Source organism: Carassius gibelio, chromosome B7, assembly GCF_023724105.1.
Source record: "Carassius gibelio isolate Cgi1373 ecotype wild population from Czech Republic chromosome B7, carGib1.2-hapl.c, whole genome shotgun sequence".
In the NCBI taxonomy this organism is placed as follows: domain Eukaryota; kingdom Metazoa; phylum Chordata; class Actinopteri; order Cypriniformes; family Cyprinidae; genus Carassius; species Carassius gibelio.
The window spans coordinates 33687198-33706585 of record NC_068402.1 but is presented as its reverse complement, the minus strand read 5'-3'; the positions used below and the strand labels follow the sequence as shown (position 1 = coordinate 33706585).

At 33.9% G+C, this 19388-nt stretch overlaps 1 protein-coding gene across 1 annotated transcript; it reads right to left on the bottom strand.

The window, feature by feature from the left end:
- Positions 1 to 4763: 4763 nt before the first annotated feature.
- On the bottom strand, positions 4764 to 15255 carry parvab (parvin, alpha b). Its single transcript, XM_052562384.1, has 13 exons — positions 14938 to 15255; positions 12244 to 12333; positions 11549 to 11619; positions 10963 to 11065; positions 10737 to 10877; positions 10363 to 10478; positions 9990 to 10048; positions 8343 to 8362; positions 7480 to 7541; positions 7322 to 7390; positions 7132 to 7233; positions 5986 to 6058; positions 4764 to 4967 (listed from the first exon to the last, which is right to left on the bottom strand). Exons 1-13 carry the CDS (start codon positions 15071 to 15073, stop codon positions 4891 to 4893), a joined length of 1119 nt encoding a protein of 372 aa, XP_052418344.1. The 5' UTR covers positions 15074 to 15255; the 3' UTR covers positions 4764 to 4890.
- Positions 15256 to 19388: the final 4133 nt, after the last annotated feature.

The window sequence follows — 19388 nt, the reverse complement described above, 5'->3', positions numbered from 1 at the left end:
TGTACATTTACTACTGTAAATATATAATTTTTGATTAGTAATATGCATTGATAAGAATTCATTTGGACAGCTTTATAGGCCATTTTCTCAATATTTCGATTTTTTTTTGCAACCTCAGACTCCAGATTTTCAAATAGTTGTATCTCAGCCAAATATCGTCCTATCCTAATAAACATTAAATCAAAGGATTATTTATTCAGAAAGATTTATTGGTTTTGCGGTCCAGGGTCACATACAGCTATGACTATATTCACAAACAGTTATTTCATAATAAAACCAAAATCACAAAAATATTTTATCAAAGTGGTCATATGATGATAAATATATATTTTTTTTTTTGATGTTTTTACATAAAATGTCAGAAAGCTTTATGTGTCGTGAACATATGCTGTAACTCAAAACTGCCTCCCCAATTCAAAACAAGCTTTAAAACTGGTTAAAAAATACATAAAGCAAATATATTACATGAAATATATTACAGATTTACAGGAAAAAGCATGAGGTGAATCATTTTGTTTTCAACATTTGTAATGTTTATAATTCAATATGCGAATTAATCAAGTTCATACGAAAAAAAAAATGCTATTTATCTAAACCTTAGTCTCAACCTCACTCTCCAATCATCTGTTGCAAAGCCTAAATCTGATTGGCTGACTTCTATAGACCATTTCAATGCAGTGATGTCACTGACCCATGCACATTTCCTGCTGATCATCCAACTATGCCTTCAAAACGATAACGGGAGGCAAATCAGTCGTAACTATCATTAACATGGCTGTTATAACACGTTTTCATACAAATGTGGACCTTTCTTTATTTTAACGTTTCTGAGAACTGCAAGCTGGTATATAACTGCTATAGCGCTTTAGAGGTTCAAGTACAGTAAATGCTAAATTGAAAAACCTAAAACCTTTAAGCCATTTTAGAGTTTAGGCTGATTTGCATCAAGGAGGGTAACTGTAATGATAAAAATAAAAAAATATATAGTGCTAATATATATATATATATATATATATATATATATATAATATATATATAGAGAGATATATATAGATATATATATATATATATATATATATATATATATATAAATCACTCTAATTCTATGTTAATCCAACCCGATCTCACGGCAATTCGTACATTTTTCACAAGGTGGCTTATTCGTACAAATTCGTATGACCACACTTGTACAAATTCATACGATTGTTGATTGTTGATTGTTGTATGAATTTGTACGAATGACCTACACCTAACCCCGCCCCTAAACCTATACGTCACTGGGGTTTAGAGAAATGGTATAAAATCGTACAAGTGAGGTCGTACAAATTCGTACGAATAAGCCACCTCGTAAAATACGTATGAATTGGTCGTGAGATAGCGTTGGTTAATCCCACTTTAAAGAGCTTTTTTTAAAGGCCCACGTTTTTTGCAGTTGACATGTTTAGGTTTAGCATTTGTAGTTAATTGTTGTTTTAATTTTATTTTTTATGTTTATTGCCCTCATGTGAGGTCATTTCTTCATTGCGATCAATCATAGACAGTAAAAGAAAGCGATCAATGGACTACACCAGGATCACATGACTTCACCATCACCACCACCAACTCTTTCAGTCTTTCCTCCAATACATCATGCCAACAGACCTTCTTCAGTCAAAGGTCTTGCTAAACTAGGCTACCTAAACCTTTACGTCATGATTTTAGCATAGCTGAATGCTGTATTAACCAATCAGCTTACATTTCATAAAAAAAAAGTTTCTGTCCTAACAACACAAGCCCCTTGCTAATATAATTCAACATGAAAAAAGCTTCAAAAGCACTCTCTGGTGGGAATAAATGCCAGAGGCCTTCTAATAATCCTCTAAAGACACTGCTTAGATGCTGGAATCAATTACTCATAATGACCGGGATCTTTAGTACAAATCAATAGAAGCTCAGATCAGATGCTCGGCCAGCAAGAGTCAAGCATTTAGCAGCTATTTCAGTGGCTCCTCTCCTCACCCGTTCGTATTTGTGAGTAAACATCGGTTCTGGCTCGGTGAAGCTGAAACGGATGAAGGGAAGGATCAGAAGGAAACTCAGGGGAAGGTAATTGCAGTGGGCCGCTAATGGTGGGGACACCGCTAGTCAGGACACCTTCGCGCAGGACGCTTGATTGCACAGGTGTTCTTCTCTGTTATTTCTGCTCTCAAAGGCACTTCTCTGATGACGACACACTCGCCATGTAATCCCCTGCCTCTAGTGATAATGGGGCGGCAGAAAATGCGTCAGAACAAAGGTTTATCGAAAAGCAATTGTTGCAGAGTCTCCTAAACACATGCTTCGTATTTAACACCGGCACTTAACACCAGCCAAAGTATATGATAGGAGTACAAAAACACTTCATATGCCAGACGTGCTGCAATGCAGGTCAGTACTTTAGAAGGGAGAAGAAAAAATAATAAGACTACCAAACAAACAGCATACAATGTTTTAGGACTGCTCAGACACTTCTGTGCTTCTCAGTATGACATTTTCTGTGAAAAAAAAAAAAAAAAAAAACTGCTTTCTGGACTACATTGTGTCACAAAAACTAGTACGATAACTTTAAACAGATACCAACCCTTGAAGTAAATTTAGTTTTGGCAAAATAGTTACTAATACAGATTTTGTGCATGTTAAAATTCGCTGTGCTGATCAACAGAGAGCTGCTTGCTTTGAAACTGACTACAGAGTGAGCCAGGATTTACATGAGATACACTATTGAGAATGGACCTTTTCAGAAATATTGCTATAGAAATATTGTCACCTTTAAACTGAATTTTTATACAGTAGTTGAATATTCACCAAAACCTTGAAAGGAGTGAAATGTGTCTAAATAAACAGAATAAGCTTCGAACATGCATTTATGAAACCTGAGCAAATTCAGCTAAATGAATTTTGTAAGCCATAAAACCATTCTTGTATAATCATAGAATTCCGATTAATATGAATGTATTGATGAATGATAGTCACAGAAATGTGTTCAGCTTATGATTTATGAATGAGGCCCAATGCCACAATCACCTTGTCAAATGTGGCTATATTTATAACTTATATAATTATTACATACAACTTTTAGAAATGGCTTTATGAAGGAAAACTATATCCAGAACATGTCAAGGAAATTAAAAACTGATTACAAACACTGTAAGCGGTGATTTACAAGTTGTTTTGCTTTGTGTGAGTGTGATATTCCTATTTTCGGGATGGTTTTCCATTTATGGTACACAGGAAAAAGGGGTGATTTCACAGGGAGTTCATTTTCTAGTCATGTTATCCTAAACCTCAATGGTGAAAAACTATTTCGGCGAGCTCCAAATTAAAACATTCAAGAAAATCTCTTTTAATCGACATGCACATGTTACTAAAAAGCCATCTTCTGCTTCGATAGACTATAATTCTCCAGCAGCCTGATTGTTGTCAATCCACTTTAAGAATGATAGGACAGCATTAAATTTTTTATTTGATGAAAATTTCTGCTATCATCAAAATACATAAATGTATGCATTTGGTAGATGAATCCAAAGAATCCAAGTGACTTACATTGCATTTTGGGCAGACAATTTATCGGTTCATGCATTCCCTGTGACGCTTGGCATTGCTAGTTCATTGAAAAAACTGTTGTAAGACCATTGTAGCAAATATATCAAAGAGTGACCAAAGTGATTTGGAAATTTACATGAACACTCATGTCGCAATACATTGATTTCACAATATATTCCACACATTTGTCTATTTTCCATAACCATGTTTATCATAAAATCATTATATATATTTTTAAATCATCTTGCAGACTTAATAAATATTCATACTCCATTTCAAACATGAAAGATATAAAAAAAAAAAAAAAAAAAATTATATATATATATATATACACACACACAGCGGCTACAATAAGTATTGAACACATCACAATTATTCTCAGTAAATATATTTCTAAAGGCGCTGTTGACTTGAAATTTTCACCAGATGTCTGTAACAACCAAATTAATCCATACATATAAAGTAAAACAAAACAAATAAGTTCAGAAATTAATTATAAAATGGAATGAGACAGGGAAAAAATATTGAACAGATGAAGAAAGGGAGAAACAAAAAGGCATGGAAAGTGAAGACACCAGCTGAAATCTATCAGTAATTAGAAAGCAGTCCTGCCCCTCGTCAGTGGAAATTAATATTAGCTGGTTCAGTCCCAAACCCTACAGTACCAGGATGATGAAGATGAAACAAGGGTGGACATTTCAGCAAGACAATGATCCCAAACACAGCCAAGAAACTCTCGACTGGTTTCAGAGAAAGAAAATAAAGCTGATCACCTGACTTGAATCCAACAGAGAATAAGATCAGAGTTCACAGAAGAGACCCACAGGATCTTCAAGATTTGAAGACTGTTTGGAAGAATGGGTCACAATCACACCTGAGCGACGAATGCCACTAGTTTCTCCAAACAGGAGACGTCTTCAGGCTCTCATTACCAACAAACAAGGGCTTTTGTAGGAAGTATCAATACATTTCAGTATTTCAATACTTTTTCCCTGTGTCATTCCATTTTATTACACATAACTTAATTTCTGAACTTATTTGTTTTGTTTTGTTTTATTTGTATGTAAGGATTCATTTGGTTGTTACCAACATCTGGTGAAAATATCATGTTAACAGTAATTTCAGAAACGCATTAACTTGGGTAAATGTTCAATGCGTATTTTACCGCTGTGTGTGTGTGTGTATATATATATATATATATATATATATATATATATATATATATATATATATATATATATATATATATATATATATAGCAAGATAATACTGATAAGATTGTCTTTGTATTGAGCATTTTGGTAGTTTGATTAAATCAAGACATTTGTGTCACTCCACATTCCTGTACTTGGTGAAGAGGTTGTAGAGGACCCTCAGTGTGGACTTGAGGTCACAGATGACAATGTCTGAGGAGACAAACAAAAGATATGATCATGACCGTGGTCTGTAATGAGGCGACTGTACAGACAGTTCATTTCAATATGAAACATTCCCCATCTTCCTTCTCTCAGCATACCTGGCATCTCATACAACTGCTTATGTCCAGTGCTGCTTCTAAAACACATTAACAACTTGATTTCCACTTTCTTTGAAGAAAAAATGTGCACTGTCACCCTATTGGAGCAAATGTTTTAATATTCCAATAGTTCCCATTAAATACTTTTATAAAGTTGAAAGTGTCCTGCAGCGTGACAGGGAGACCAGTTCTCACTACTAAGTAACAATTAACTATGACTTTTGCCTCACTGAACTCCTAATAACTGATATTATTTAGTTAGTAAGGATGTAAAATATGATCATGCAGAATAATGCATTCATTAATAAGTGCTGTATAAGTACTAATAAACAGTCAATACTAATATGCATGCTAATAAGCAACTAGTTAATAGTGAGATTTTGTTTTTTATCCTGAATCTAAAACTAGTTAAACAGCACTGCTGTGCAACCAGTTTTTCTTTATTTTAGACATTAACAGCAAACATATTTTGGTACCGGTGTATTTTGCATTATGCCTCATTTAGTGAGAACCGTCCATGAGGCTTATTCTCAGTTAGATCATGTGCGCCAAATTATCCAGATGTTGTATAAGCCCTGAGATTTGACTTGTGAGAGAAACTCTGCTGCAGCAGCAAATTAAATGCAATTGTAAATGCAGCATGCATTCGGGACATTCGCCAAGCCTTTTGGGTAAAGCAACTACAGCACAACTCAAGTCCATTCACATTCATTTAGATTCAACAGCAACAGGACAGGAGGCAATGAAGAGATCAATTACACTGATACACATGGCAAATCCTCTTAACTACAATAAACTACTGCAATCAGGCAACATGCCATGTTCCTTAGAAATCAAGCACTGTGAAACCTGCTACACAAAACACAAGCACACCTGATCTCCAGTCTTTTTAGAGCAAGGAAGTTTACCTTCTGGCCTGGGCTTTGGCTTCTCCATTTTGCCATCTTGCATCAGCTCAAAGGAAAATGAAACATTGTGCACCTAAAGCATACAATGCAAAACACTGATGAGAAATTAACAACAATTTTAATACAAATAGTGGTGCTAAAATGTTGTTTATATAATGTATAATAAATCAGTCCATGAACCCCCCAGGAATGTGTGAAGGTCCATGGACAGATAAAAAAAATATAAGAGTGTCTTTACAAAATGTTTACATTAATTTTGTATTAAAGTCAGTATAAAATAAAATAAAAAAGTATGCATATTACTTACTGTGAACAATTAATCCACTTTACAAACCTTTTCTGATTTTTGTCCTCCAAAAAGTCAATTTCACCAAAAGTTTCAGAAAGTTCAATTAAAGACATTGTAAAAGTAATACATATGAATTGAGTTTTCTGTAGAGACATTACTGCTTTGTTTGATAAACTATTATTCACATATAAATATTAATGATCAATAAAATAAAATATGTGACCCTGGACCACAAAACCAGTCTTAAGTGTACATTTTTATGCTTTCCATTGATGTAAGGATTATTAGGATCAGACAATATTTGGCTGAGATACAACTAATTGAAAATCCCCTTTGAAATTTTCCAAATGAATTCTTGACAATGCATATTACAGTACCAATCAAAAATTAAGTACAAAATAAGATACAAAATATCTTCATGGAACATGATCTTTACTTAATATCCTAATGATTTCTGGCATAAAAGAAAAATCGATAATTTTGACAATGTATTGTTGTATATCAATGTATTTTTGGCTATTGCTACAAATATTCCCCAGTGACTTAAGACTGGTTTTGTGCTCCAGGGTCACATTTGGCAAATTAAAGAGCAAATGTGTTTGAGGTTGGTTTGTGCTTGAGGATGTCACACAAGCAAGTCTGAACATACATCTGACAAATTTTAATAAAAGCATCTTTCAAATTTGTGTTTGGAAAGTGAATGACTAATTTTTAAGTCTCACTGTTCACATCCATTTAATAATCGATGAATACAATTCTAGATTTTTAGTTTTTTTTTTTTTCATTTAATTCCTATTTCCTGTGAAAGGTTATTATGTTTAAATTATTAACCACACTCTCACAATAATTTACAGTACCTTATGATCAAAGTTTTCAGGGATGAGGAAGAAGCTACAGAGGGGCACAAAGTATCCTTCTAGGAGTCCCATCAGTAAGACCAGGTACACACCATCAGCAAACTACAGGAGATCACAAACACTGACATCTGGGTTTTTGAACATCTCTCCTTACTGATATTCAACTCAACTCCAGTCATGGTCATGTTACCTGAGTTTCCAGCTCGGACACCTCCAGGTTCAATTTGTTTAAGTGCTTGTTCACAAATGTAATAAGAGTCTGATAAAAAGACCAAGAGATCAGAGTCAGATCGTCAAAGCTCTCTGTTTGTAAAGCCTCTTAATAAATCGAGTGAAATGTGCACTTGCCTTTTTCACCACATTCAGTTTATCTGGTGCATGGTCAAAAAGGGTATCAAAGGCATCTCGCTCTGTGAAATAAAACATCATTTCTCAAATGCAAGACCTTAAGCACTAGAGAAGGTACAACAAGTCCACTTTAAAAAGCATGCTAAGATGTACAGTGGCTGCAAAACAGATCTGAACACTAAAGCTAAAATGTGGACACTAAAATACAAAAATGTCAAAATTATGATTTATATTAAACCAAGTGGCACCAACAAAACAAATGCAGATGTTAAACCTTTTTTCAGATTAACTGCAATTATTTTAACAAACTGGTCTGAAGGTGACTTGTATGAATGTATGAAGTCAGTTCTTAACTAAAAACACAATCCACTTAAGTTTGACAACCATGAAATCTATAAAACCATAATGTTTGTCTTTGTGTTTATAGGTATATCCATTGGTTTATTTAACCAATATTTCTGATCCAGAGCCATAATTTTACAAAATAACCGTTTTCTAATTTTGCTGCTCTGCATACATATTTTTCCTCTCCACGTTTATTTTGATATCTTTTCTTCGTATAATTAAATAGCTATATATTTATTTTACTTACACATTTAATTAATAAATTAAATAACGATATGAATATATGGTTATTATATAATTATTATTAAAATATGTTGATTATATAATATAATAATATATGATACTATATTAAATGATTCTGCTATTGTACAATTGCTTATGCAGATCAATAGATAGATAGATAGAGAGATAGAGAGATAGATAGATAATATATTGGCATTAGTGCAGCTTAATTGTGAAAATGTTTTTCGGGCCACTGTAACTGAATTTAAGATGTGCAAATGATATATAATACATACCATATATTCCAGACAATGCCCTATGGGGAAGGAAACAAGCATTATTATTTCAATATCAATTTGGGAAACAAAAGAGTTCAACGATGTATTTATGTCTGAATGAAAGGGTTTTACAAACAGTCTAAATGGCAAAATAATAACCAAATTCAGAGAGACATATCAAGAGTGCCAGGATGAAAGGCAAACAAAAGGATTAGGGGGGCAGGGAATGCTCCGGTCCCAAGAGCGGGCCGATCAAACAGAGCTGGGTTCCAGGATATTGGCCTAGTGGACGTCTGCCCAGCAGCGGCTCGTCTCCACACAGTCAGTTCTGCCCCGGCAGAGGCATGTCCCAGCAGCTGCTGCCCGAGTCCACATCAGAAGCCAAGGAGCTGCTCTCGGCCTTATCTCCCAAGCTGATTCGAGCCCACTGGACCGCTGTTAATCAGTAGCAGGAGTGGAGAGCTGGAAGAGCAACAGCTTCGGTGCTCAACCTCTAGAACCACTGCAAAGCTGCTCAGAAGCAGAAGGATCCAGCTCATGACCAACACACACACACACACACACACACACACCCTGTACACCACTGCTCCATGACTGGTACGTCACTGCATGTTCCATCCACTGGATCCCTGGTTACTTTATACTTCAACACATAGACCAAACACACAGTATACCATAATATTAAACAATACACTATCTGCTTTATATGTGCACTCTGTCATGCTTATTGTTCAGAATCATACATTTCATTCAAAAGGGTCTGTTTTTGTTTTGCAAAAGGTATTAGCATTATAAATGCATTTTTGGCATAGATTGACATTAGTGAAAAAGAATGTTAAATTTAGCATGCTTTTAAAAAGAGGAAATAATATATTATTTTTATGTGGGAAAAAATATACTTTAAAAGATTATTCTTGAGTGCAATCTGAATGTAACATTTTTGAACACCTAATTGCATGTTATTTACATTTAAATGGTTGGTTGCATTAAGTTGACCTTAGGAGGGTATTTAAAAATAATGATGTAATTGAATATCTGTAATGATAAATTGAATTTATAATTTTGTACATATATATTACAATGTTAAATTCTAATAACATCTCATATCAAATAAGACACTATAGCTCAAATTAATAATGATTTTGCTAGTACTTTACATAGCTTTATGCTAATCAGCACATCACAATAATTGTACTTCTTTAAAGTGCAACAAAATATTAAAACATAATGATTCAAAATTAATTTTAAAGTAAAATATTTGATTTGACATTATTACAATACGCTCTTTTCAAAAGTGCACTTATGGGTATTAAGAAACATTATCTTAAAAGTGTGCACTCTTTAAGTACTGTACATTTAAGTGACCTTTTCATTAATATCCTATTATCTTCAAATATATATCTATTATTATATATACAAGGTTTGAAATACACTAAAGGGTTCTGCATCATAAATTAATAATTAAGAGCCTTTTTTTAACAGAATTTATTCATCTTGGTTAATATAAATGTAATGTTTATTAATAATTTACATTTTGGTCATTGTTAGTTCACAATAGTGCATCAACTAATGCTGTATATTGTGTTAATGTATGCAATCCTATTGTAAATCTATCTAAGTCTATTCCTTTCTTTGCAATACTGTAAGCAATTATAAAAAACATACCCTATGTTGCCTGTTATTTCCTCCTGAATCTGCCGAGACTGAAGTATTCCCTCACGTTTCTGTTGGGATGGAGAAAAATGTGCTAAATAATGTGAGGTGGGCAAGAAACAGTTAATAATCTAAAGTTAATAATCTAAAGTCTAAAGTTTCTGCATTTGTTACTATTATACACAATCAAAATGATATCAATGTAAATGTAAAATTGTTCTTATGTTAATTGCCACGTTAAAAACAAATTACATTAGAATGGATTTATGACCAAAGTTTTACAATTAAAGCACACTGTAACAAAACCATTGAATGAAACAATAATGTAACTGAGAAGCATAAGGCAAATGAATAAGCTATAAATTATGAACAAAAATAAAAGCACCTGAACCACTACAACTTGAATGGATACATGGTCTGGGAGTCTGATAGGGGCCCGGAAATGCTGAGAAAGAGCCACCAGCAGGTGCAGAATGGCCACAATGTTCTTAGCATGAACAGCTGAGAAATACACAAAGGAATAAACAGCAGGAGTAAAAAATGAAGTGCCTTCTGAATGTATACCAATGTTACATATTCTACGTATAATGAAAAGAAAGATCAGCAGCGAAACATGCTAAATATTATTTCCATCAGTGGTTTTCATCTGGTGGATCGCAACCCAGTTATTATTGGCAGCAATGAAAAGTATTTATAAAACAGTAAATACAGTGTTTAAAATATATCATGCGTATGAAAAAAGAGGCAGAAGCTACATACTGTCAACATTCCATTTAATGTTCCGGGAGGAAACTTTGAGAGTGTCATTGATCTTTTCCAGAACCGTCTGGAGCTTCTGTTTCTGAGCGATCTCACACTGCGTCACCTCAGCCACATTCAGCTTCTCTCCCTCCAGGTTCTCTGGGAATACAGACACCATTTAAAATAGCCTACTGGGTCTTACTGGAACAACAATATAGGCTCTTTTCCAGAGCGGATTCCTCACCAAAGAGTTTTTGAAGAATCTGCCCATCATAGAGGTCCTCGGCTAGATCCTTAACAATGATTCTCTCTCCCACCAACACGTCATTGATCCAGTCAATGAGCACCTGTCATTAAAGACCAGAGGAGAGGAGATGCTTGAGAGCTTTGGAGAATGACTAATTGAAAATGTATGAACAAATCAATTGTACTGCAAAACTACACTTTTTAGTTACAAGTTGGCCACCATTGCTTCCTTTAGTTGCTCTATTATTTTATTAGATAGATACGTTCAAATATTGTTTCCTGTTATTCCAAGTATTATATACAATTAAAAATATTGCAATGAAAAGGTTTGGTCAAGAATTGACTTTCACTTAGAAAGTAATAAGTAAATATAAATAACACAACATTATATATTTAACCTTCGCTCAAGAATTGAACGTGGGTCCCTTTGGCATGATAGATGACATTAGTAACGCTAGACAAACTTGTATTATATTTCAGAGTTGGAAGATGAAGCTCCGAGTGAACCTCTTAACAAAATACCAAAACTAGTGAAGAAGATCGAAGAAGGAGTTTGTATTGGAGTCATGTTGGAGCTGATTTACCTTCAACAGCTCTTGGAGTTTGGGATCATTCCTTGAGTTGGGATCAACCATGGTACGGATTTCATTCTCATCTTTTGAGAGAGAAATAGGAAATACAGCAGCTTTTAGTATGACTAGGGTTGCATTTTGAAGACTGTTAACTTTCCATGGGAATTAATGGGAATATAAGGGAATTAATGGGAATAAACAAGAAATGTGCAAAATTACTGGAACTGGGGACTTAAATGTAGTTGAGAAAAAAAATCTGATATTTCAGTTTTTCTTTTTTTTTTATAAATGTGCAAAAATGTCAACAATTCTGTGTTTTTCTGTCAATATGGGGTGATGTGTGTACATTAATGAGGAAAAAAATGAACTTAAATGATTTAAGCAAATGGTTGCAATATAACAAAGAGTGAAAAATGTAAGGGGGTCTGAATACTTTCCATACCCACTGTGTGTGTGTGTATATATATATATATTTATATATGTATGTATGTTTGTATATAATAGTTTTATAAATTTCCCCACATTTCCGATGAATTCCCATAAATTCTCCTAAATTTGGAATATTTCCAAAAATCCCCAGTCTAAGTTCCCAAGGAATGTTTACCAAAAATGTCATTTTACCAGAAATGTTCTGCCTCCTTGCAACCCTAAGTATGACAGAGTATATATATCATATATCATCAAATTCATCAGTTGAGTCATTTTACCAAGCATGGTGTCTTCAGGGTCCAGCTCAAAGGGACTAGGGGTAAGCGGCAGGTTAATCGCATTCATTCCCTCCTCCTGGAGCTCAGACACTATAAAAGAAGAAATGCATCACTATATCAGTCCTACTCAGTCAGACAGACAGACAGACAGACAGACAGCAAACAGATTCAGAAAAGTAATTATTTACCATTAAGTTACAATTTATATTAAATGCATTTAGCTCTGTTGTTCTTCAACCAAGTGCATCATGATTTTCTGGAATAGGCGGAATAGATCTGCTATGTTGCTGCTGCTGTGAGCATGTAAGAAATACTGCTGCTGCAAAAATATAAGCGATATGAAATAATCCCATATAATCAGCTGTGCAATGCAATTAATGATGTGTTTATATCAAAGTGAGTTATCAGCCTGGGCCATCTAGAGTTTCATGACAGAACTTTGTATTTGTAATTGCATATTTAACATAATGAAATAATTTTGTATATTTCCTTTAAACTAAAGTCAAATAAAAACCTACATCACATGAATTTACATGTGCTTTAGTATATTAGTCAACACAAAAATAAGTGTATCAAAATAAGTGTGCTTTTTTAAAGCATGACAAAAGATTATTAAAACGCAATGCTGCTTTAAAGTAAAACTGTTGATTTAACATTAAAAGCGAGTGATTACACACTTTTTTCATTGTATGTATGCTGAGAAACATTTGAAAATGTATTCTCTTTAAGTACACTTAAGTGACCTTTTATTCAATCAATATATTTTCAAGATTTAAAGAACACTATAAACGCACATTCAATACAATTAGGTGCACTTCTTTTTTTTCAAGGGATTGTTATTCACTTTATTGACATGAATATGTTGTCTGTTGGAGATATGTCATTAGTTGGTTTTCTACTGCTGTAGTGGACATTGGACATGCAACTCTTAACCTTGTTAACAGATTAGTGATAGTTACTGTTTATAGATTAAGCCTCTAAATCTTGCTGTTGCATTGAATCTCTCATTTAATTGACCCTGTCTGCTATCCTGTGAATCAGTACATGTGGTGTCTCAACCAGCCCTCATGCAGATGATCTTCTAAACACCCTCTCTGTCTCCATCTGCCCAGTGGCCCCATCAATACTGGCCAATCAGTAAAGCAATGCTGCAGCACATCTCTGTGAGAGGCAGTCCAGAAGAAGAATCGGTACAGATCCCTAGAGATATCGACATCCTGTTTTTAATCAACACTGAATCCTGCCGTAGCTGCTTCTAACATGCTTTAAACACGGTCAGTTGAGGGCAAGGGAAGCAACTTCCTGGCCTCTGAATAAACTTGTAGGTTTAGAACACATTCGTGCCAGCTGATTTACAGATTGTAAATTAACTTTTAACGTTTTCATTTCTCTTGGGGTGCCAGTTTGTATTTCTTGTTGTGGCATGGGGTTCTTTCTCTCTTCTTTTAGGCAGTGAATGTACAAACCCACAAATAACTAACTATATATCTTGTCACATGGGAAAAAAAAAAACTAAGCCGAACAGTTTCATCCCTTCTACACTAGCCTATATGAGTGACAAAAGATCAGCAGTGACATTCAGAATAGAGGATAAGACCAGATCTCATCCCACTAAGAAACAGATTTTAAGAATGAAATATGCAATTCAAAAAGTTATGTTTAGATTGTCATTTTAAAATAAATAAAGGAATCGAAATGAAAGTCTGTTTGTTTGTTTACACAGGAAAAAAATCTTAACCCTCATGTTGTGTTCTGATTATGTTGACCCAGACAGTATATTCAATTTCCCGAAGATGTTACTATATTGGACTAAAACTTACTTTGCTTATACAGGGTTTAACAGCTCCACTTCCAAAATAATAATAATTAAAAAAAAAAACTTGCCAAATGAACACTGCCACAGATTAACCACACACACACACACACACACACACACACACACATATTAGAGCAGATAAATTAAGTCTGATCAGTCATTTCCAGCCTGTGGTTATTTAAATAAATCTAATTTGAGATATACAAGCAAATTTAAACATTTTAAATTAGGTAAATGATTTTTAGCACAGCACAGGGTTAAATCTTGAAATATTTGAATTCTATTAATGATAAAGAATAACTGAATGCAATCAATTTAAATTATGTTGTTATTGTGTAATGTTTCTCACAGTATACATAGGGTAAAATAGAAAATATAGGGAATAATATTTTCTTATTATTTACCCAACCTTTCACAATGAGTATTTGACAGCCACTTCTCTTCCTTATATGGTCACAGGAGAGACACTCACATAGTTGAGTCTACTGTAGATCAACAACAGTGCAACTGTACTTACACTTTACATTGTTATAAAAAAATACAAAAGAAAGAGATTTTTTCTGAGATTAAAAGCACTTTTCAAGATACCATAGCATAATTTACAGTAATTACTATACATAATTTAAATTTTTATGTAGCTACGTATTTAACGAGACTGCATTTCTGTATCACGTAGCCTACTACACTTTAAAAATAAAACGAGACATAAATATACAGTGCAAGTGTTCAGAACTATACTGTAGCCTAATCTGAAAGATAGATGACTAAACTTCAACGATCTTAAACGAGCAGAGAGATTTGTTTGACATGCATAGAATAAAAATAAGACTAGTATCAGAGGGAGATCGGCTATCCATGGACTGAAGCTGAATTCACACCTTCTTTTGCCTTTTTCCTTCTTACTAAAGTTCCTCCAAGTTTTCCAAGAAAAGTCTCATCTTTTTTCCTGGAGGAAGGCGACTTCGGAGTCGGAGGTTTCGGCGAGGACGGTGATTTCTGCGGCGAAGAAGCCATTTGTTGAGCTAAACAATAAACGCGCCTCTTATCTAGACGTGCAGAGCAAATAACTGATTTAAAGTTGTGGAGACTTCTTGAATTCCATCAAACGGAAGTGGAATTCCAAACATTCGAGTAATGACTCTTGCTTCCCTTCTGCACGAGCGCTGCTTCCCAGACTAGTCCCGCCCTGACTGACTGAACGCTACTTTCGCTTTATTGTCTTTTCTTATCAGAAGCTGTTTTATTTATAATCTCCATTACATGGCGTAAATGTTATAGTCACAGCAGTTATTTATTTATTTATTTATTTTTATCACTAGCAGAAAATATAAAATGGCAACATGGATTAGATGTTGCACAAAAAAAAAAAAAAAAAAAAAAAAAAAAAAAAACTGAACGCTACTTTCGCTTTATTGTCTTTTCTTATCAGAAGCTGTTTTATTTATAATCTCCATTACATGGCGTAAATGTTATAGTCACAGCAGTTATTTATTTATTTATTTATTTTTATCACTAGCAGAAAATATATATATATATATATATATATATATATAGTTTATCAGTAAAATTATCTAATCAGTAAAATGCTTTTAACTACAAAAACTGACATTGTTTTGCTGGAAATTACATAATTTTGGTGAAAAATCTTAATTATTAGCAGTGAATTCCATGCATTCCATGTGATGTTGGGGTTTTTAGTTTACCACTTTAAAGCACTCCATCTCGTTTGATAAAATTGCAATAAATTAATACCACAGTATTAACAATTCAAAAAAAGTTTAAGGTGAAAGCCGCATGTAAATGGTCAATTCTTCACTGAAAAATGGTAAGCTTAATATCCATCATAGTCATCCTGTTAATTTTCTCACGGATTGAATAATAAAGTTAAAGACTCACCAGATCATATTTATGTCTATACTTATAGATATTTTATGGATATTTTAAAATGTTTAATAAATTTTTCTCAACTATTGACTTATTTTGTTTCTTTCTGTGACATTTGACCATAACAGGAAAAAAAATAGCAATGTCTCAAGTCTATGCATTGAAAAAAAAAAAAAGATGCATAAACAAGAAAAACATTAGTGACTATACAGAAAATAAACATCTTAGGTTTTTGGGTTGTTGTTAATGCAAATGCAACTAATGCAACTTAGGTTGTCTATTTCTTTAACTTGAGCACTACTATTGCAAAGATTACTCTTCTTTACAAGTACTTCTTTACAACACAGCAAGCGGAAAAGAAACACACACAAAAAATGAGAATTTAAAATTGAAAATGTAGGACCTTCAGCAAGATTTTTAAGAAAGATGCCAAAGCTGTTTTCAGCAACTGTGAACTGTACTGCTTCCTCAAGACACCTAATAATTAATTTACACTGATTTACCACCAGGCATGTTAATTTATTTACCATCTTATTGAAGTGCTATACTTGTTGCTGTTACTTTGTATTAGAGTATTTGTTTCTTTATAACCATGGTTCTATATCACCTTTAAGGAAGCAATCATTATGCTTTTTACTCATCATTTAGCCATGACTTACTACTTACGCCTCTAAAACTCATTTAGTACAATGAGAAGCTTGGCCTGACAAAGACCCCATTCAGTTCGTAAGCCTATGCTCCTTCCCTCTGATACAATTATCTCCACAAAGCCATGTAAACAAGCAGCACAATGAACACAGCCTTGCCCTGGGCTGTCGTTAGAGCAGATTTTCCATGCAGTCATGCACTAAAATCTTATGCACGGTCCTTCTGGAGACTGGGAGGAGCCCATGTATAACTCTTTCACTGCAATACAAGACCACCGCTCTGCCTTGACACACAGCCCTCAGCCTTTCTTCCTAGCTTTTATCACAGAGCCATTCATTTGAACAGATAAAGGCTGATATGAATGCACAATAAAAGAATTTGTAGAGTTTGTGTTATGTTTCCCAAGGATTTCTGGGATGAGCAAATATGGTGTTCTTATTCAGTCTTTCAGTGCTAAGATAAACTGTGGTGCTGTTTTAAGGACTAGCAGAGGATAAAAAAAGTGTATCATATTAAATGATGATTGTGCTGGGTTTTTTTTCAAGTCATTATGTCTGCCTTGTCGTTCAATGCAATTTCCAGATCATTTTATTTTTGAATGTTAATAGCTGTGTTATTACTATTCAAATGAAAACATGACATCTCCCAGGTTCAATCTTTAGCTGTAATGTACTATACAAGAGAGGACAAAAGCAAGGAAACAACCAGGACTATTGACCTCTGGAACAGCTTCTAGTTTACGCTACACAACAAGCCCCCCTCGCTATTTTCAATTCGCCGAATGACAGCGTGGGGTCAGACTGTGAGCTCTTGACACCTTCACTGTGAGGTCAATACTTCTCTCTTCCACATGCCATTTTCTGCCACAGCGAAGTGCCTGAAAGAAGCCTTCTGAACACTTCCATATCATGCAGTACATACTCCATATGTTATGACTCACACTTCTCTCTGAGGATGTGATGAAGATATTGTTGCACAAACAGACTCGTGGAAGATGCCATAACTATACACCTGGACAAACACAACACAGATGTCAGGATGCTGTTTATAACCCATCATTCTCATTTAACACTAATTCCATCCAAGCAGGTCTTAAAGCTGCAGTAGGTAACTTTTGTAAAAATATATTTTTTACATATTTGTTAAACCTGTCATTATGTCCTGACAGTAGAATATGAGACAGATAATCTGTGAAAAAATCAAGCTCCTCTGGCTCCTCCCAGTGCTCCTATTGCCATTTGCAGAAACTCCATCGCTCCCGGTAAAAAATAACCAATCAGAGCTGCGGTCCGTAACTTTGTTTGTGTTCAAAATGTAGAAAAATGTATATAATAAGCGAGTACACCATGAATCCATTTTCCAAACCGTGTTTTTGGCTTGTCCTGAATCACTAGGGTGCACCTATAATAAGAGTTTATATTCTGACTATTTTAGATTGCTTCGGGGGCACCGCGGCGGAGTAACCCAGTACCTTTGTGATTCTTCATAGACATAAACAGAGAGAAGTAGTTCCTGCTACGATGTTCTTCCGCAAAACGCAAGCAGTTCTGTTTATTAACCGCTAGTGCGTCAAAAGTTATCCTCCAACTGGAGTTGTGAAATGCAGAAATAAATGGAGAGATGATACAGAAAACAAATGACTGACTGACTAATTGTTTATTACTGTAATCATTCCTTTAAACCAAATTGCAAGAAACATTTTTGATGCATATAAAAATGTACATACAGAGTCCATCAAATATGGTAGACATATGGTTAAATGAACAATGCAATTTTACACAACACATTTCAGCTTCTACAAGATCAATTGAGGTTTGTTATTGTGCGTTAAGAAAGATTGTTGAGTTTCCATTTACCATATTTGATGTGCTTCATGTAAACTCGAAACAAATTGGTATTCTAAAATAGTAACATCTTATTAACTGGTTTCATTCAAGTCTTTGAATTATCAAGAAAAAGTCAATTTCATGGGTGGAAATGGGTCTTTACAGAAACAATTGCAAGTTTCCATTTTTTACATCATAAAAATGTAGTTGATCAATGTGTAAAGGCCTAAAGTATATTTGTCCCTCATGTAAAACACTTTTGTCTCTTCAGAACATTCGGATTGAACTGCTCGTGGTTCATATGGATTCATTTCATTTGTTTTAAAGAGGAACAAAGTCTGAAATGAAGTCTCGTGAAAAGCCATAAAAGAGTTAAAAAAAAACGTAACATTACTTAACAAAGAAATGTATATTTATACTATATATGAAGAGTTCAGATGCAAAAGCCTCTAAATGCCATCTGAAGTTTTCATCTAAAATTAGGATTTTTATCAGGCTCCTATATTTATATATAGTAATATTAATAATATCTTAATAGTATATTATTATTATTATTATTTACATATAACAAAATAGTAGGCCCACATACAATATTTATATTTAAAGAGTGTATTTAGAATATTAATAATAATTGATTTTAATTGATATTTAATCAAATGTTTTTATTTATAGCTTTATAATTAATCAACTTTAAGCTAGATTTATAGATGCTGTTATTACTTTTTTTTATGATACCTAGTGTCTTTATGAATAAATGCATGTTAATAAAATGAACCTTATTTGAATAGGTTAGTATTGAATGAATGAAGTAATCAAACTTACATTTATCACCTGACAGACTTAGAAACCACAAAACAACACCCTAGCAACCACTCTGAATCGCATATGCAAGTGTTGATATTTCATTAAGCATAATATACTTATGAATAACCTTAACAGTTTTTCATCAAAACCTTTCAGGAGAATTATTG